The sequence below is a fragment of the Notothenia coriiceps genome, unplaced genomic scaffold (genome assembly GCF_000735185.1).
Source record: "Notothenia coriiceps isolate Sejong01 unplaced genomic scaffold, NC01 NC01_scaffold00000339, whole genome shotgun sequence".
Classification (NCBI taxonomy): Eukaryota; Metazoa; Chordata; class Actinopteri; order Perciformes; family Nototheniidae; genus Notothenia; species Notothenia coriiceps.
In genome coordinates, this window is record NW_011333040.1 from 3,999,639 (window position 1) to 4,020,316 (window position 20,678).

Below are 20,678 nucleotides of genomic sequence, written 5' to 3' on the forward strand. Positions count from 1 at the left end.
TTGAGTCTCTAAATGTCAATTAATAACGAATAAGATCAATAATCAGGTTAAGCCTTAACTCACTGAGCTGAGTTATTTGAGACTCCAGGAGAAGAGCTCTACTTCCCACCTGGTTCGTAGAAAAGCTCTTAAATTACGTTAGCATAAAGCTAGCCCTAACCCAGATGCCTAATCACCCACCAGAGTCGCCCACTTAGTGCGTTACAACTAAAGCACAGCTCGCAAAACAGCTGCGGCAATGTGTAACGGCTCCTACAAATAATGGGCAAAGGCGCCTTAATGCACGGGCTAGCACCTGGGCTGAAGCCAGGGGGCCCTCGGAGATCGGCGCCTATCAATGAGCCCAATAAAAAAAAAACAAAAATAAAAATTCAATTTTTTTATTTTTTTAGTTTCGGCAGTGTTATTATAAAACAAAAAGTTAATAACAAATCTTGGTTTCAGAAAATGAAACTTTCATTTCAAAATCAACCGAAAATAACCTAGATAGATTTGAACATATATAAAGGGAAGAACCCACAGCTCTCCACTCGCCTCACAGCTTGCCTGTCACAGCGCCGCACCCCGCCGCTGCCCTCACACACTGAAATTAATTAAATGATAAAAGAACCGTATAAACATCATAGAAACACAGCAGTCCACAAGTATATATCACAACTCTGTCCGCATCCTGAATCCTCACAAGAAACCAAAGTTCCTCTCGCCTTTCAGGAATATTAAACTTCTGTTTGGCAATATCAGATGATCGAAATATCAACTTTGAAGTTTTGTAAACGGCATATAATTACAAAGCGGACGAACGGAGTAATGTGACGGTCAACAGCCAGGCATAACAGACACCGGTGTTTTCCCCGGGAAACAAACACATACACACAAACGGCAAATAAATACACAACACACACACGATCAGAATGAGAAATTTTCACCTGTGACTTATTCAAATTGCGATGATTGAGTGAAGAAAAAGTTGAGAGTGGCGCTCGGAAAGGATTGTTGAGGGAAAAGGAGTTCCGAAACAGCAGCACACGTTACAAAAAATGCCCGACAGCTTACAGGTTTATCTATTTAAACCTGTAGGCCAGGGATAGAGGAGAGAAGACATGACGTTCTGTACCACGCAGCGGGTAGCGTGCGCGCGGGGCCTCGGAGACAAGTAGGCCTGTCTGGTATCTGATAGCGACATGGACGTAGCGGAGACGGAAAAACCGACAGGAGGGACATTATCTGTTGGAAGAGATGGAGAAGGACGACGAGGACTTGCAACGTGGAGGGGAGCGCCAACGGCCAACCGGACAAATACATGCGGGAGGCCCGATAACCGTCACTCATATGCGAGGGAGAAGGACCAGGCCGCTCGTGTACGGCAGGAAGTGGAGAAGCTGCGATCACAGAGCCTGCCGACGGCTATAATGACTTTGCATTTGGAATGTCTTAAATAGGGGGCCTACAAAAACTATCAGCCCAGGCCCTGATGGCAGGTTAAGGCAGGCGGTTACCGCCAACTCTGGTGCTACACAAAAAAGCACATTTTGCGTACATTATAAAAGCGTAAGCCCCTACGTTCGATGCAAGCTCAGTTTCTCCAATAGAAGGCGGGTTTTAAAGGATCACCGGGAACGGACAAAGGGTGGAGTCGGTTCTCCGTGTGTGGCGACAGGACCAGGTCTTATAGGCTGTAAACTTCGGGTCTGTACAACGGGAAAAATGTGTTGGCCCAAAAAAAACTTCAACGCCAACCGGCTTTTTGGCGGAGGGAAGTGAGAGACTTCCTTCCACACCCACCCCACACCCCCCCCAATTTTACGTTGCAAGGATTGTTGAGGGGGCCCCACCGATATGAGTTGCCGGGGGCTTTTTGGCCTTTTTTTCTAATTTATTGAACGAAACTGACAAGGAAAAACGCCTATCAGCAATCACCGGATGTCTTTCAGGTATACAAATTATTTTTGAAAAACAACAAGGTATGATTTCTTCTTTTTGGAAAAAAATTAAGAAGCGCCCAAAGGCAAATTTTAAATTTTGTTTAAATGGCCCCCAAATAAAAAAAAAATATATTAGCCACAGTTTTCTTATTTTTTTGAAGTAATTTCATGTATAATAGCCCTTAAAACGCATTTTAAAAATTTAAAAAAAAAACTATTTTGTTTTATGTAAACCATTTCTTGCAAATTTTACAAAGGGTTTGTGGTCCCCTGAGTATTGGAACTTGTGTCGCAGGGCCTTCATTGTGAGAACCATATTACTAGGGGATAAAAAAAAACATCATAAATAGCCCCCTGACAAGATTCCAACACAAAAAGACAGTGGTTTATATTTTTTGTTTTAAGACAAGTTTTGCTCATATAGATATCTTACAAGGCTGACCGGTCGACTGGTACATTGTGATGAATCGTCTATTACAAAAAATTAAAAACCAAGACAAGAGGATCTTCAAGGGTCTTTGAGTTCTGCTCTCTGAAAATGGTTCTCACATGAGTACAAATATTCAGCCCAAATACATGGGTTGGTCTTATCTTTGTACTTACAGCAGTATGTTAAAATCAGTTAATGCGTTCACTATTATCATTCCAATTACTCAATGCTTAATAAGAAAAATGTGCTTACATTTGAACTCTACAAATTTGCCTGCTTTTCTAGGAATCACCCTGTGGTTCATAATTGTTTTCCTAGCAACCCGACCACCAGATGTGAGGTTTCAGTTGTACGTGTATAGAAAAAGCCCCAGAAAGCCCGCAACCTCGGTGCCTCAAATCCTCAACGTAAGGGGGGGGGGGGGGGGTGAGGAGTCTCCCTCCGCAAGACGTTGGGTAGTTTTGCTGCACTATTGCCTTTGTACAGATCGACGTTAAAGCAGTGTGCATGTGCACATCGGAGATCGACTTCTCGCGCTGTCCCGGTTGATCTAACCGCCTCTGGAAACTCACTAGTAGGACACTGGTACGCTTCACTGTCGTGGAGAACACAAGTGACGGTACGCAAATCAGATTGTGCCGGGGGGGGGGCAGGCGATGCCGGTACAACAGTAAATGTGTCCACCCCTCCTTATCACGCAAACAGGAAAAAAGCGGGGTCACACCTTCATGATACTCTTCCAGTCGGACTCGACCTTTTCACAGGAAACATGGAGAAACTCACAGATACGGCTTCAAACCACTTTTACAGTAAAAGCGGGGAAAGTGCCTGTAATCTTGTAGTTTCTCATGTTTCCTTGAAAACGTGAGGACTGGTTATCATAAGGGGATGAACACATCTGGTCGTTGCGTTATAAATAGGGGTGCAACATAACTGGTACGCATGCGCCCCAACATCCGAAGGTGGCGTAACGGTCACTTGTGGGTTCACAAAGCACATTTGCGTACCACGTACCTACTTTGGAAGCCCCTCTTTCGTTTTCCAGAAGGCGTCTAGATCACCGACGACAGAGTCGTCCGCCGTGTGCCAGAAAAGGTCGGGCTGTTAACGTCGGTCTGTACAACGGATTGTGCGACAAAACTACGCAACCGGCTGCGGAGAGGAGACGCCTCACAACCTCCCTCTCCAAAATTTACGTTGAGGATGTTAGCATACACAGATGGTTGCGGGGCCAACTGGGCTTTTCTATTTTATTAAACTGAAAAACCACTTCCGGTTCTCAGGCACATTTTGAAAACAGGTTGACTCCTCTGAAGACGGCAGCAAACATTTGTAGCATAAAAGCACAGTTTTATTATCTTTTGAGTATTATTATAATACCCCCTTAACGCATTAACTTATCTTAAACATTCGTGCATTTCAGGTGTACGTTCCCTGATGGACTTGTGTCGCGGGTCTACCATGTGAGCATACAGGGAAAATCAAGGCCCTGACACGATCGGCCAGGTCCGTTTTTATTTTTGTTAGACGAGTCTTCTGTCCAGCCTCAGTTTTTGTATGTTTCTTTTATCTGCAAAAATAACCAGGACAGCCTGGTTCCAGTCTTAGTCTGCTCTGCATGGTTGCTATTAATGTGACCGGTAATAATCGGTTGGATTCGTATTACAGCTGTATTCTTTATTCATTATTTCATTTCACTCCATTGCAATGTAAATGTTACAGTTGACTGATATATCTTTCCCCTAGTTCCTACCTGTGTTTTTAATTCTTGTTTATAGTACACCACGACACCAAGCGACTATTCTTGTAGCGTGTAACCTACCTGGTCATAACCTGTTTTTGCCTTAATCTATTAACATGATGGCAAATTAGTCGCTTTTCGGCTCCTCACGCTTTTTAACGCGATTTCGGAGACTCGTGTAATTCGTGGAGACCCGAAGGGGGGGGACAACTTATCACTTCAAAAAAGAAGAAGAAATCTAGAACGCAAAATAATTACAAGCGAGTGCCTACTTGTTTCTCCTGGCCAAGACAGTTCATTGAACACAACAACGAGCCGTAACGTGTCTTTCACCTAGGTCTTCACGTGGGGTTTCCATGTCCTCCTCGCTCTGAAGGAGTAACTGAGTGCATCTCGGACGCCGCTACCAAGCTCTTCAAATAGGCCAGTAAACCTAAGCAAGCACGCCTTTAGCTGCATACAGGGCCTCGGGCAGATAGTTTTTGTAGGCCTATTTCAACAACAAATCAAAGACAATTTATATGCTCGGCAGGCCTTGTTGATCGCACTCTGCTCTCTCCTCGATACACTGCGCCTGGTTCTCTCCTCACATATGATGCCGAATCGGTGCCCCTCATGTATTGTTCCGGTTTGCCGATGGCTCCAACTCTCTTCCCACGAGCAGACTCGTCGTCCTCTTCATCTCTTCAACAGATAACTTTCCCACCCTGGCGGTCTATCCCTCTCGATACTTCGATCTAACAACGGCCTACGTGTCTCCGCAACCAAATCGGTGGAGGAAACACGCTACCGCTCGGTACATGAACTCATCTGTCTTGTCTTCTCATCCGGGTCTATAGGTTCTTTAATATAACCTGTACGCTTCGACATTTGGTTTGTAACAGCTGCTTGTTTCGAAACATCTGTTTTGCTTCAACAATTTTCTTTTCCGAGCGACAACAAACTCAAACCCGTTTGTTCTTCACTCCATCACTCCGCCATTTGAATAAGTACATTTGAACATATTCTCAAGTTACAGACGTCCGGTGTTTGTGTCTACGTGCGTTTGTGTGTATTGTGTTTGTTGTCCCGGGGACACAAACACGTGTTGTTCATACCATGCAGTGACGCAAGTTAATCCGTTCTCAGCTTGTACATTATGCCGTTACAACTCAAAGTGTATTTATCATCTGAATTTCTTTGGGAAACAAGTTAAATATTCGCTGAAAGCCAAGGACTTTTCGTTTTCTTTAAATGCAGATGAAGACAAACTGTAACGGACCTTGCTGTGTTATCTATATTACTATACGTCTTACATTAATAATTTCAGTGGAGGGAGGGGGGCGCGCTGTGGAACAGCAGTGGCGAGGGAGAGCTGTTGTCTTCCCTTTTACAGCTTCAAAATGTAGTTTTATCGGTTGTTTTGGTGGAAATGAAAGTTGTCATATTCTGAAAGCCAAGCTTTGTTTATTTAACTTTTTTTTTTAAAACACCCGAAATAAAAAATAAAAAATTGAAGTTTTTATTTTTGTTTTTTTAATTGGCTCCATGATATGATAGGCCCCCGATCTCCGTAGGCCCCTGGGCTTCAGCCCAGGTCAGCCCGTGCATTAATATTGCAGTACCCATAAGGAGCCGTACACATGCCGCAGTGTTTGCGAGGCTGTGTCTTTAGTTGTAAGCACAGTGGCGATCTGTTGTTATTAGCATCTGGTTAGCTAGCTATGCTAACGAATTTAAAGAGCTTTTCTACAACCAGGTGGAAGAGAGCTCTCTCCTGAGAGGCTCAAATAACCTCAGCTCAGTGAGGTTAAGGCACACCTTGATATGATCATTATAGTTATTAATGAGACATTAGAGACTCAATTATTAACAGGTATAAAATACTATATGACAGTAACAAAAAAAAGTTGTTAAAAATAACAAGAATAGAGTTTGAAAGGGGAGTGATTTGTAAAATATCCAAAAAGAAAAATCTGTCATTGTCAGATGGTATATTACGCTGTTTTTTTTCTGCTTCGAATAGTTCTCTCTTTTTTCACCATACCTGTGTTTGCATCACTGTATTAAACACATTTTTACTATGGCCGTTAGCTCAATACACTGCAAATAAAGAAATATCTTCAGCAATTTGACAACACACAAATCCATCGATGCACAGCTTCGAAAATAAGCACTGCAACGAACTCATAACACAACAGACAGATAAACTTTAAAAAAATACCGTTTTTAACTACTTTTTACTGTCCGCTAGAAATAGTTTCTGTTGTGATCTTCTCTATTTGGAGCGCTTGTTCTAAATGCTGTTATGTTGGTGTTTCTTTGCGTTGTGTCTATTTCAATGTGTTTTCTTTTCCTAGTGTAGAGTTGAGCTCTCAGGGCCACCATACATTTGTCCCCATTTCTAGTGCAGCATTACCTGATGTTGTATTCCCAAGGGATTTGGTGGACCCATAAGACTAATGAAAGCTCACATATTTTTGTTATGGTGTGCTAGAATTCTTCTACATACTGGGAGGGTAAGGCGGACATGGAAACCCTCCAGAGGATTTACGGAATCTCGTTCCCTGACCCCAAAATGCTCAAAGAATGGGAGAAGTTTCAAGAGGAAGCCAAGAACAGAGATCACCGCAAACTGGGCCGGGTAAGAAGCTCTCTGTCAGAAAAGTAGAGAAGTCTCTTACAAGTTTAGAAGCAATTGTATGTCAGTATATTACATGTAAAATACTACCTTTGTAGCCAGGAATGTGTTTGATGTTACGCCTTTTCAACAGACAAGATAGTCAAAGCCATTTCTGAACAGTGGGAACATGAAGTACTCATTATCCTACAACTATTCAGAATGTATCACTTACTGATTGAATTTGTAAAAGTTGGTAATTTTCATGAATTGCTATTTTATATATCAATCTAAGAAGAAATGCTGAGAATAGCATTTATAAAAAATTAACCCCGTGTCCCATTTTCAGATTTGAGTGATAATGCAGCATTCAATTAGAGCGACTTTACAATCTGTGGAGCAGTTGTGTGACAAAACTTTTGTCTAACTGTTACGTGATTTATATTACTGTAAAATGATGTGGAACTTCATTGTTATTGGGGAATTGACAGTTCAGGTTGTGTTTATTGTTGTTGTTGCCAGTATAAAAGCAGGTGTGTTACAGGGATCTGAGCAGTACATTGTCAAACCCTGGTAACATTAAACATGTGCTGAGCTGTTGCATTATTTCAAAGTGAAACCAGTTTTGCCTGTGTGGTTGCTCTTTTGATTTCTCTTATCTATTTGTTCAGGAGCAAGACTTGTTCTTCTTCCATGACCTGAGTCCAGGGAGCTGCTTCTTCCTGCCTAAGGGGGCCTTCATCTACAACAGCCTGATTGAGTTCATCCAAGTAAGCCAAAGCTGTCTGACCATTGCTGGGATCTCACTCTAAACTTTAAGACTGGAGAAAAGGAGGAGTACATTTTAGAAAGTTCAAATTGGCAGAGAGACCTGGGGAGAAGGAAGAACAGATTTGGTCCTCTATAAGGGTTATGCAATTATAACCGCTTCACATATTTACAAGTTTATAGTTTTAATGATGTATTGCGTCATATTGTTTTTTAACAGAGGAATAGGTAAGGATTGGGTATGTTAATGATATAGCTTAATGTCAAGGTCTTGAAACTGATGGGCATATGGATACACTTTTAAAAACCAGCTGCCAAGCATATATAATCAATTATTGCCAAATCTCTTATCTGTTCCCTCTATTCCCACAATAATGATATCGCTTTCATCACCGTACCTACATCAACCACCTTTCCCCCCTTCAAGACACCATCTGCGGTCACCAAAGCCTGATAAGAATGTGTGTGTACAAAACGCAGCAAATTCTTACTGATATGTGCTGGGTCCAGGCTCAAGGGCGTAGGGCACTCTCAACTCTTTCCAGGAAAAGCCGGGGCCCTGGCTGCCTGTAGCTTTGCCCGATATCTGTGTTGATAGGTAATAGATTGAGAGCGGTGACTCAGCTTAGAAACTGGAAGCGCTCAAACGTTTGTGTGAGTTTATCAAATTTAGCAGTGACTCCATGTCAGCCACAGCTTGCCACAAACAATCTGACTGGTGACCTTCAGCTGAAAGGCTCCTCTCGAGCTCTGTTCCTAAATATCTATAGATCACCCAAATACTGTGCAAGCTTTTTTGATGACTTTACTGAACTGCTGTCTATAGTGTGTATTGACTTTGACCGTCTAGTCATTGTTGGTCATTTTAACATCCATGTTGACAACCCCCAGGACAGAGGGGCTAAAGAACTGTTTTGTGTTCTTGATAGCTATGGACTGACTCAGCATGTGACGGAGCCCACGCACAATAAGGGGCACACTCTGGACCTAATTATCTCAAAGGGTCTGAACATCTCTAAGGTTGTGGTGACTGATGTTGCACTCTCTGATCATTCCTGTGTTTTCTTTGAGAGCTCTATTTCTGTTCAAACAAATGTTCAAAAAGAGGTAACCACAAAGCGATATTTAACTGAAAACACTAGGGAAATGTTTACCCATAATTTTTCTTCAACACTCGCCCCTGCTAACATCTCAGTAAATGAGCTAGTAGATCATTTTAATTCAAAAATTAAAAAGATTATAGATAGCATTGCTCCAACTAAGGTAAAGGAAGTGACTGGGAAGAAAAATATCTCCATGGAGAAAGGCCATGAGCGTGAGAGCAGAAAAAAGAGAGTGTCGAAAAGCTGAACGTAGGTGGCGAAAAACAAATCTCCAGGTGAGAGAGAGACTTGGCCTTTATAATTTGGAATTGAAAAACGCACGACAGTCTTTCTTCTCTGCCATCATTACCAAAAACAAAAACAACGCACGTGCCTTGTTTGCTACCGTCGACAGACTAACTAACCCCCCAGTGTCAGTAGCCTCTGAATTTCTATCCACCAGGGCCTGCAATAACTTTGCCTCCTTCTTCACTGACACAATTCAGAAAATTAGAAAAGCAGTCAGTGCCTCTGTATCAGGTACAGCAAATGTGTTGTCCCTGTGTCCACCCAATATCAATTACACCATGACACAATTCCATCATATTAATGATAAAAATTAGATGACATTATACAACTTCTGAAATCCTCCTCCTGCTGCCTTGATATTATTCCAACAGGATTTTTCAAAGATGTTTTTCGTTGCATGGCCTCAGATCTACTTCATATAGTAAACAAATCTCTTCACTCAGGTATTTTTCCACAGGCCCTGAAAACTGCAGTCATTAAACCGCTCTTAAAAAANTGCGATAATATCCGAAATAAATTTTAAACGTCTTCTTACCTTTAAAAAGTCCAATACGAACGGTCTATGCCTGCACTCCTACTGCGCTCTAGCCGCAGATAGCCTCAATAGTTTCCCGGAAAGTCAGCGGCAAGCTAACTTCCGGGGAATTAATTGAGAGGCTCCCACGGATCCGCCATTGCTGTAAAAAAAACTGGTCCATTGGGGTGAAACGGAGATGTCGTAACTCTTCTATTATATTGGCTCTGTCTCTACCTGCACTCATTCGTCTTTGATCAGACCGCGCCGGTAAACGCTAGTCCAGCGCCCCTATTAACACCAATCAGCGGTACGATTACCGTAAGCCATCACAACGCGTTGACGTCATTGGTAAGCGACGGACTCCGACCAGATCCTGGTACCTGTCCGAGCAGTGTCTGGTACTGAACACCTGCAGTTTGTTCTTTTTGTATCCGTCAGACCGCTGAGCAGGGGGGAAATTGCCGAGGACGTTGCCGCCGGGCTGGACGAAGAACCACGCATCCCTTCGTACGCCATATGATGATCTCAGGAGCTGCGGCTCAGAACGGAGCCAGAGGCCTCAGAAAACGCCAAGCCACTGCGCGCTCACTGGCCCAGAGGAGGGTGCTCACGTCTGGAGAGGACATTTATTACTACTTATTATACAATTGAAAGTCTCGTTATAGCATTCAAGAGAGATGAAACTAAATTATTAGGAGCAGAGAGGGCAGAAATGCATATAAAGAAAAATAGGCCCCGCTCAACGTTTTTAGTCGGTAGACCCAGAAGTATAGGGCATTCTTTAAATTTAGGAGGTAGGTTCCATGTGTGTATGTTGAATCATAAATATGCCACACAAATATCACGAAAATGATATATGATCTCACATAACTGGTAAAATACATGTAGCACATCCAAGAAAAATCAATGGTTAAAAAAAAAAAATTTTTTTCAAAATCATTACAAGTGTAGTCCATGTACAGATATAATATTACACTCTAATTATTATTTAAAAGTGTTCTTTCTTATAATCCAGGCAGGGCACCTGGCGGTCTCTTTTTTATATAACGTGGCTATTTAAGCCCCTATTAAGCAGGGCTGGCACATTCAACTTGGATGCGCATCGGCACCTTCGCCAAACAAAAGAGTCACCTGGTCATTTGAAAAAAGGCTGTGCATTTGCTGTAGCATAACATATGAGAGAGATGGAGAGAGGTTTTTGGAAATGATATTTGAGTTGGGCAGATGAGCCTATGATATTGAACTCCAGGGCCGGGCTAAAGAGCACGGCTGAATAGATGATTCGCCTAGGCGCGCAGATCTGGGAGGGAAAAAAACATTTTTGACTGTTGGAAGCTTATCCTAATTTTCGGGCGCATTGATGTAACATATATTCATAATTAAGTAAATGTAACAACCCCTTTTCCAACCCAGTGTTAACACGTTGTCATTTGCCGCTGTATGATGGGCGGCTGTAAGTGATGAAATTGGGGGATGTTGGCTTATCTGGCGCCCGCAGCTCACAGCCAAAATGCGAGTGAGCGAGGGAGAGAGGGAGGGTGCACCGGTACCGGCGCTGTTGTTATTAGAATCTGGTGCTAGCTGCTCTAACGGATATAAGAAGAAGATGTTTCTCCAATAATGTGGAGGGAGAGTCCTCTCCAGTCAGACTGAGAGGCTGATAACTACAGCTCAGTGAGGTAAAGGACTCCAAGGGTTTAGATAGTTCACTTTAGTCTAATTCCAACCGTTTTGGTCATAATTTATGTAAACACGTATTTCCGAGGCACTCCTTTATAATTATTGGGATAAACAGGTTTGAAATCACTCCAATGTATACTATAGGACAGTACTATAGGACAGTAACCAAAAATATCCTTTAAACTGGAGAGATAAAAAAAAATGCATAAATAAATGTTAAGGTAAAATAAGATATGAATGAACAACACAAATAAAATAAGTTACATTAATTTGTTATTGGCTATGGTAGGTTATTGGTTATGTTCACATACTTATTTGATTACATCCACTAAGATGACAACAGAGACTTTCGACCCAAAACCAGCTGTTGACTTATGGATGCAAGCAGCTAATCGCAGACTCAACCAGAGAGAAAGAAGTAGGCCTACATGCTCAGGGCTACCATTGTCTGACAGTGAGGAGAACAGTCAGGAGGGTAGTGATGACAGCTTGTAGGATTACTGGTCGTGCTAATGTTGTCTTGTGTTCACCTCTGCATGTGTGTTCTGTGTTCTCCTCTGCATGTGTGTTCTGTGTTCTCCTCTGCATGTGTGTTCTGTGTTCTCCTCTGCATGTGTGTTCTGTGTTCTCCTCTGCATGTGTGTTCAGTGCCGTGTGTCTGGCAAATAAAGTCAAGACCCCCTCAAAAGTTACGGTTTATTTCATTTTAAGGATGAGCACCAAGCAACATCTCCAGGTGCTCCTTTGAGAACCAGGGCAATAAAAGTGATGTGCACCCCTGTCTATAAGCTAATAATACCTAATAATATTTACACGGATGCTTTCATTATCAGTTAGCAGCGGTGTGGTTAATATTTTTACAATTTGTTTGCCTTTTCAGAGAGAAATCAAGCCATAGATTTGATTTCTTACCCTAAAATCTGATGTATTTACATTAAAACATCCCTTTGACACTCATAACATTACTTTGCAAGGTACGCACAGCCATAAGTCTGTAAAAGCAGGATTTGAACACTGTTTCTGTGCTCCTCATTTTTTAAATTTTTTTGTTAATTATCAGTATATCAAGGTATTGTAAGGAATTGAAACCCCCTCTGCTCCTTCCACTCATTGTTCTCCTCCCTCCTCTTCCTCCCTCAGGATCGAGGAGGTGGTGTACCTGGCCCTGAAGAAGATCCGATAGATGGAGCTGTCGGAGCTGCAGGGGGATCTGGATCTGGAGAGGCAGGCTCGCACCGGCATCGAGAGCGACGAGGAGAGCGAGACCGAGTCCCCCAAGACTTAAAGACCGGGTAGATTTGGGAAGTTAGGGGACGTTTACCCCCCCCCTCCGCAGGCTGTGCTTTCGGCTCACACTGCTGGGAAGTGAGAGGAATGTGTTGTTGTTGTGGGGAATCACGGATTAAGAAGAATACAAATAATGATCGGAATTATAATTAAAAAAAAACCAGCAAAGGAAATCCAAAAAAACTCAATTGTTTTGTAATGGCTGTCTTTCTGCACCTCTGGAATCATTGTTGTGAAATGTTGGTATTATTGCAATTAAAGAGGCTTTCTAAACTGCTACCTGCTGTGTCTTTGTTATTATTTCATACTGATGTTGGAAAAGTCCAACATTATTAGCATAAAAGTATATTCAAAGTACCAAATAACATTATTATTATTATTAGTAAGAGGAATGGCTCATTTCATAGCCATATGAAATGACTGGATTATAATTATGAATGTGTTCATCACAGCTGGTAAAGGTGGAGCTAATTTTAATTATTTGACATGCTGCTGCTGGATATCTTGACCTATAATTATATGTATTCTACCTGTTATTTATATTTTGTATTAGTTAACCCTTAGATGCATAAGTGGGTCTTTTTGGACCCGGTGAGGTGGTTTTCTTGAAGTATCTTTGTAATTAAAAATGTTATCATTTCTTATTCCATCTATTCCTCAAAAAACATATTTTGGATATCATGCCATTTACATTTTAAGAAATTGTAGTTTTTGTATTACTACCCCAAGCTTCCATAAGTGGGTCAAAAGTGACCCGCATGCATTTCCTATGGGATCCTCTGGGAACCTTTGATTCTTATCACCTGTTGCTGTCAGGAATACATTCACTGTAGGACACACAGACTACATTACAAGTGACACCTCTCAGGAAGATTATTTTACACTGCAAGATCTGATACCTGTCAGTATAATAATAATAATAATACATTATATTTGTATAGGGCTTTTCAAGGACTCAAAATCGCTTTACAATATAAGGTGTGGGGGGGTATCAAACTTGATCAACCGGCATGGATTGATGGGGGGGGCTATGAGATGAGTTTTGAAAAGGGACTGGAATACTGTGAGGGTCTCAGAATAGCGCAGATCTTTGGGACAATATGTTCAAAACGCTTTTTTTTCAAAATGTAAATATAAAATATTTCTAGTGTGAACCAAAATATAATGCTAAATATTATACAAGTGATTTTTCTAAACCAAAAATGGCCTAAAAACACATTCTGATACGGGTCCTTTTTGACCCACTTATGGAAGAGTGTAGGGTCCAGTCACTCGGGCATCTAAGGGTTAATAATCTGAATCTTTAAAAAGCTGTCAAATGTAGTGGAGTCGAAGTAGGAAGTAGCATAACATGGAAACACTCAAAGTACAAGTACCTCAAAATTGTATCGTACTTATACTCTTTACCGTAGTAAATACACCTGGATAGTTTTGGTGGCCCTCGTGACTCTCATGAGTCTAATGTGGTGAAGGGATCAGAAAGCGTAAACCATATTATTGTGTAAACTTTGCATACCACATAACAACAGCACCGTTTGAAAATGTAAACAACCCCCCGTCCCTGAAACAGAGAGTGCAGATTTAAATACTTTTATGATTAACCTTCAAACTAGTGCAACTTAATACACCTTGCTACAAGCCAAGGTACATTACACAGACAATATTCAAGTATTTAAACAAATACATCTCATTTTCTTCAGTCTCCATCTTTAAAGGTGTATATTTTGGTATATATGGAAATGTCCATACGGTACAAAGTTCACAGTATTCGGTATGAAACTGTTTACCCCCCAGCACTTGTTTCCACCACTGGTTTTTATGTAAACACTTGAATTCCCAGCAATTCATCGTTAAATAAAATGATGTTTTAAGTCAAAAGCGTGTCTCCTTTGAGGCTGAAGTGGTTGTTTATGACATGATATATTTTCTCCAGCAGAGGGCAGTCAGAGTTTAATAAAAAACACAATCAAGTCAGAACTGGTTTCTCCTCAAATTGAGTAAAACATAGAAAACAAGGATGAAGACATGTAGGTGAGAACTGTTATATTTATCATATTAAACTTGCACTTTTATCTTTTAAGGACAGCCTTCTGTTAAACACCTTTCTTTTATGAAACACAATGACTTACAAAATGTAGTTTTTCTGTTCCTCTAACTATTACATTTGAGTCAAAGAAGACATAATTAGGTATTCTAATGTAGTCAGTGGTGGAAGGTACCTACATATACTGAAGCACTGTAGCCTACTTAAAAGAGAAGAGTTTTGAAGTATTTCTGATGACTTTCATTTCTACTTTGCTGGAATTCTCCCCGTTTTAACTCTGCAATAATGGGCCTGGTTAACAAAAAAATGATCCGTCAATATCTTTCTGAATAAACCTAACTATGAGAGTCCTCTGTAACGCTAGTCTTATCAGTATAGACTCTGAGAGGACAGCCTGTCTCTAAGACCTCTCTCTTGTTATTCCAACATCAAGTGTGGTTTGTTCTCTGTATACATCCATGTGTTTACAAGAAGAGCGCTTTTATTTTTTAAACTACTTCAGGGAATACCGTCCCATCCCTCGCGCCAAACATCCTCTCGCTATTTTAGTATTTCACGTAGAAAACTCAACCTAAAAAGTCAAGGCAGTCGCTTTCCCGTTTGACTGGTTTAAGAAAGAAAGACAGTTTAAATGAAGGTACACAGACCCGCACTTTATATCTAATATTTAAGCTACTTTATAAAGTGCTGCGCATTTAATACTGACATTACGTCAAGTATTTCAGCCAATCAGAAACCAGCAGCTCCTGTGTGGGCGGTGCCTACGTCACAGAGCGTCAACAATCCGGAACCGGCTGGTTTTTAAGTTTCCAAATACAGTTCACTTTTCATTTTCATGTGACAAAGTGGAGCGCAATTTTGTCTGTGCTCTAGTTTTACTCTTTGAGACCTTTTTATCACACAAGAGGCATTCAAAGCAAGCTTTTTGGGTTTTATTCAGCGTGTTATTTTGTACTTTTTTAGTACATTTTGAAGGATTATGCTTTTAATTAACCAAATTGCGTCATACTTGTGACACCAGTCTCTGCAACAGACTCCTGAATCTGCAGAGTATTTGAACAGGTAAGATGCAGACCAACTGAGATGGAAAACATGTCCTTTACTCGAGTGAAAATCGAAGTTAAAAGTTAAAAAAAGTCCAAAGTTCAAAATGTTACTTAAATAAAAGTAGAATAGAGATTCGTTTTTCAAAATATTGTTTATTTCAACACATCGACCACATCCGTGTTTACATTTTTAATATAACAATTAAAACAATTTACATAAAAAAAAAAAATTGTAAATAAATGAACATGACTGTTAATAACTTTCTAACAATAGCAGCTTTCATACAAGCATTTGGGAAAATCAAGTTTCAATTTGTGAATGGTAATTCTATTCTATCTTCATAAATACTTTCATTTACTTATAGGCCTATATCAATTTTCATCTCTAGTTTTTGGTTTGGAAATTGTTTGTTTATTTGCAAGTCGTTTGATTTTACAAATGTTTACACATCTGTAAAACAAAGAAGTATAATCAGCAAAACGTACTCAGGAAAAGTACTCATTGTGTAGAATTACTTTTTTCAAAAGTCTCGTATAATCATAGAATATTTTTGTATTCTGATCTTATCTCAAACAAACCGTATGTTGTAATTTGTCAATGTGGAGACAATTTTGCAAATACGCTGTTTAGCTACTGAGTAGATTAGCATTCATTCATTAGTTCATCATGTGTTCAGATGCACGTGAAATACAAATCAGAGTCACCTGCAGCAGATCTACCCTAACGTGTGTGTGTGTGTGTGTGTGTGTGTGTGTGTGTGTGTGTGTGTGTGTGTGTGTGTGTGTGTGTGTGTGTGTGTGTGTGTGTGTGTGTGTGTGTGTGTGTGTGTGTGTGTCTGATAAGAAGCTCATGCTCCTTCATCCACTGTAACAGAGACCCTGTCACAGATCAGCTGCTCACTGTGTGACCTTCTCACTGAAACACCTCTTTTTATTTTACATGTGTTTAAGGTGTGGGAACGTTTGAGCGACAGATTGACACAAGAAGAAAAGCCAGAAGATTTAGTTTTTTAATTATCGTCCTGAAGAGCTATGGAACTTTCTCTGGTGAGTTATTTACACCTTTTGTTTAACTGATATTAGTTGTAATGAAGGAGGTATTTGTTTATACTTTTGTAGTTTAAAGGCATGTTTATTTATATATAGCACCTTTCAACACGAGGCAATTCAAAGTGCTTTACAAAAATGAAAAGCATTAAAACATAATAATAACATATCCATGAAACAAGCTCATATATAATAACACAGGTATGAAACACATGAGTGAACGTTACAGTGCTGTGTGAAATATGTTCATTTAAAAGCAGCAGCAAAAGGAAAAGTCTTCAGCCTGGATTTAAAAGGACCTGCAGGTTTCTTGGAGTTTGTTCCAGATAATTGGAGCATCAGAACTGAAAGTCTCCATGTTCAGTTCTGACTCTAAGACCTAAGAGTCCTGGGGGGCTCGTAGTTCAGCACGAGACCATTCAATGCTTTACCAACCAGCCGCAATCTTTAGAAATAAAAGCAGAAGGATCTTTTTGGTTACCCATCTGTACCTCATCCTCTCTGAAGGGTTACCGTCAATCTGATGACTTTTTTTTTTACCCTTTTTCAGAGCAAACAGAAAGTCTCGAGGTGGTTTTAAAGAGCGGCAATACAATAAAGTGTGAAAGGCTGCTGGGTAATTTAGTTTAGGGAGAAAGAGTGTGTGTGGTTACAGAAGTAGACATGATTTAATTTCCGTGTGTAGACGCTTTCAAAAGAATCATAAACAATACTCGAAAAACTTTGTGTAATGAAATGTCAATAGGCTTCAATGTCTCCAAATATGTATATATGTTCATTTGAATTCATTTCTCATTTAAAGTTACATAACTGTATATAATTGTATTTGTATCTTTTAATTGTATTAATCTCTAATCTGTGTGAATCTGTGCTGATTTTCATTCTCACCGTGTTGCTGTTTGAACTACTGACTTCCCCCACAGTGTTAATAAAGCTCCATCTTATCTTATCTTTTATTATTCTATTAATAATGTGCTATGATAACGTGCAATTACATATCTGCCACTACGGTTTTTGCTCTACTAAATACTGTTAATATTTACATTAATGATATTTCCTGTAGTTATTGAATTGCTCTTTTTACTGCCCTGTTAGTGGACAGTTGTATTATTATTGTGCTGCTGTGTTCATTGTATCTTTGTAACTCTGGCACAACAATTTCCTTCGGGATAAATAAAGTCTTATCTTATATCCTTTCCTCTCTCCTCTTTCTTTCACTTCCTCCCCACTTGTCTCCTCCTATATTTTGATGCTAATACTTTTCTAGTTTTACATTTTGAATGCAGGACTTTTAGTGTAACGAGTATTCCTACACTCTGGTACTTCTACTTTTACTCAAGTACAAGATCTGAGTACTTCTCCCACCTCTGTGTGTATGTGTATATATAAACATATGTATATATTTATTTTTCATATATGTTGATCCTCTGGGGTGGTGAGAAACAGAATCTCTGTGTAACACAAATTGAGGAATTGTCAATAAAGTTGACTTCATTAGCTCATCATGTGTTCAGATGCACGTGAACTACAAATCAAGTCACCTGCAGCAGATCTATCCTAACATGTTGCTCAACGGTCTCTGTTGTCTCCTCCCCCCTTGTCTCCTCCCCCCTTGTCCCCCCCCCTTGTCTCCTCCCCCCTCAGGTTCACCCGGCCCTCAAAGCCTTCATGTGTGGCTCCGTCAGCGGGACCTGCTCCACGATCCTCTTCCAGCCGCTGGACCTGGTGAAGACCAGACTGCAGACTCTGCAAAGGGGGGGGCTACCAGGGTGAGACACACAGACAGACACATATTCATACTCACAGACACATTCATACTCACACACACAGACACACACACACACACACACATACATACATACATACATACATACATACATACATACATACATACATACATACATACTCACTCTCACACTCACACACACTCACTCACACACATATTCATACACGCACACTCACACACACACACACACACATGCACACAGGCACTCATACACACAGAGACACACTCACGCAGCAGTGGGCCTGGGAACCAGAGGGTCGCTGGTTCAAGTCCCCAATCGGACCAAAAGGATTTTTTTTAAAGTTGCTAGTTTGCCTCCTGGGCACTAACAATGTGCCCTAAAGCAAGGCACCAGACCCCCACACTGCTAGATTGAAAGAAAAAACCTAAAATATAGGGACTTTTTCCAAAGAGGGTTTTCAAAATCCTCCATTATGGGAAATGTGTTGAGATGTATAAGAAGATTTAAACAGACAAAATGTTGGAAATAGTGGGTAATGGCTCACAGTCCCGACTCCTAATTAATTAATGATTTCCAACCGCAGTCACATGTATTCGTGGTTTGGGCTTTTACAGAATCATGTAGGGTCAGGCCTAATATTTTGGGCCTGTGTGCGGTGTTGTGTACATGTGAGCGGCGAAAAAAAAAAACTCAAAGTCAACTTTATTGTCAATCTTTCAGTTTGTGTACAGGCAGAGCGATCGAAATACCGTTTCCCACAATCTTGAATATAAAAACAAATATACATATATAGGAATTGTGGGAAACGGTATTTCGATCTCTACCTCCTTTCAGAATTGAGAAATATAGTGACTATTATCAAAAATGCAGCATGTGGAGGGTATTCATTATGTCCCATTATTTATCCCGTCTGCCTCTCCTCTCTCAGATCTGGCCGGGTGGGGATGATGACGGTGTTTCTGAGCGTGGTGCGAACAGAGAGGCTGCTGGGACTTTGGAAAGGAGTGTCACCGGTTAGTACATCTTTAATCTTTCNCTTCCAGAACGCGTTGCTACGTACCTGAATGAGCATGAGGTTAAAAATGTAACAGATGCTGGGGTGTTAGCTGATGAATACACGTTAACACACAAGTTTCATTAAGGGGAGAGATTTGATGGGGGGGGGCAGAAATAACTGGTCTAGTGACCCCAGAGGTGAAGTGTTAAGGTCGGAGCATGGCTGGAGGGATAAAACTGATCTAAGTACTTGCCACTTTTGTTTGGGTAAAGGTCACTGGGAAAAGGAATGCCCAGTCCTTGCAAAAACCAAGGGACTCCAAAATGGCCAGGTTCCCAGGCCTGTTGCCCTTGCAGCTTCTGCCCACAAGGTTGCTAGGGATGAGGCTATAGCAGCGGTTAAACTCCATACTGCCCACAAGGTTGCTACACTCAAAGAAATGAAATGTTAGATTTACTTAATCCAGTTATGTCAACCGGTTGCACGTAACAAGGCTAATTAAATAGGATTCAGACTAGTAAACTAATATTTACTTCTTGCATTTAAGTAAATCTTACCTAAGCATCTTAATTAAATTCTACATCATACAGTTATGTTAATGACATGCTGTAAATTACACGAACCTTACTATATAAACACTACACAAAAAGAATTCACAAACACGTTATACTGATCAAAATATGCTTCACGGAGTCCTCAGAAGCAATAGTAACAAACGTCAAATATATTTACATAGTATATCCCTCCCCCTCCCTGCAGTCAATAAGGTTGAGTTGTGTGTTGTGGGGTTTTGTGTGTGTGTGTGTGTGGTGTGTGTGTGTGTGTGTGTGTTGTGTGTGTGTTGTGTGTGTGTGTGTGTGTTGTGTGTGGTGGTGGGTGTGTGTGTGTGGAAGACGAACTTTCAAGTTCGTATACAAGTAATATTGTTTCGCTTCTAATGCTTTGTAATAACGACTAGTTATATAAGACTACGCAAGTAGATCACAATTCTGTATTTTTGTGTATGAACATATCATTTCAAAAATTTATAAGTATTTATTTCAGTAAAATCGAAAGTCGGGTGCACATTAAGACCAGTGAGCCAAGAGGCAGTGAAGTTTAAAGTCGTCGACTACCCAAATGCGTTTCCTGAACATGTGAAGTTATACATCGTGAATGGTCGTAACCCGACAGCCTCAATCTCAAAAACACAACTTACAAGTGTGAAGTCCTACCAAAAAAACGTTTACGGTTACAATATTCATGTATGTCGTGAACAAGATTTTACTTGTAAAATTATTTCACTCCCACTATGTTAATGACTCCATCAGTAACTTAATGAATATACTTCTCGTAAACCTAATTCATATAACTCACGTTATTGTGTAAGGATGTTGTATTCTTGATTAAAACAATTCATTAATGTTGGATTGACACAATCCATTTAGTCACGTGGTGAAATTATTTATGTTGAATTAACCA

At 40.5% G+C, this 20,678-nt stretch overlaps 1 protein-coding gene and 2 long non-coding RNA genes across 3 annotated transcripts; 2 read left to right on the top strand and 1 right to left on the bottom strand.

Annotated features, from left to right (window-relative positions):
* Positions 1-392: 392 nt before the first annotated feature.
* On the bottom strand, positions 393-12,797 carry LOC104942995 (uncharacterized). Its single transcript, XR_798069.1, has 3 exons — positions 12,786-12,797; positions 10,686-10,693; positions 393-482 (listed from the first exon to the last, which is right to left on the bottom strand). It is a non-coding gene; the product is annotated as an uncharacterized lncRNA (long non-coding RNA).
* On the top strand, positions 3,770-7,519 carry LOC104942988 (threonine--tRNA ligase, cytoplasmic-like). The gene is made up of 3 exons (XM_010768304.1): positions 3,770-3,858; positions 6,570-6,716; positions 7,364-7,519. The coding sequence occupies exons 2-3, from the start codon at positions 6,603-6,605 to the stop codon at positions 7,502-7,504; spliced, it is 255 nt and encodes an 84-aa protein (XP_010766606.1). The 5' UTR covers positions 3,770-3,858; positions 6,570-6,602; the 3' UTR covers positions 7,505-7,519.
* A 2,438-nt stretch (positions 12,798-15,235) lies between the features above and the next one.
* LOC104943001 (uncharacterized) lies at positions 15,236-19,231 on the top strand. Its single transcript, XR_798070.1, has 4 exons — positions 15,236-15,441; positions 16,377-16,472; positions 18,117-18,241; positions 19,149-19,231. It is a non-coding gene; the product is annotated as an uncharacterized lncRNA (long non-coding RNA).
* Positions 19,232-20,678: the final 1,447 nt, after the last annotated feature.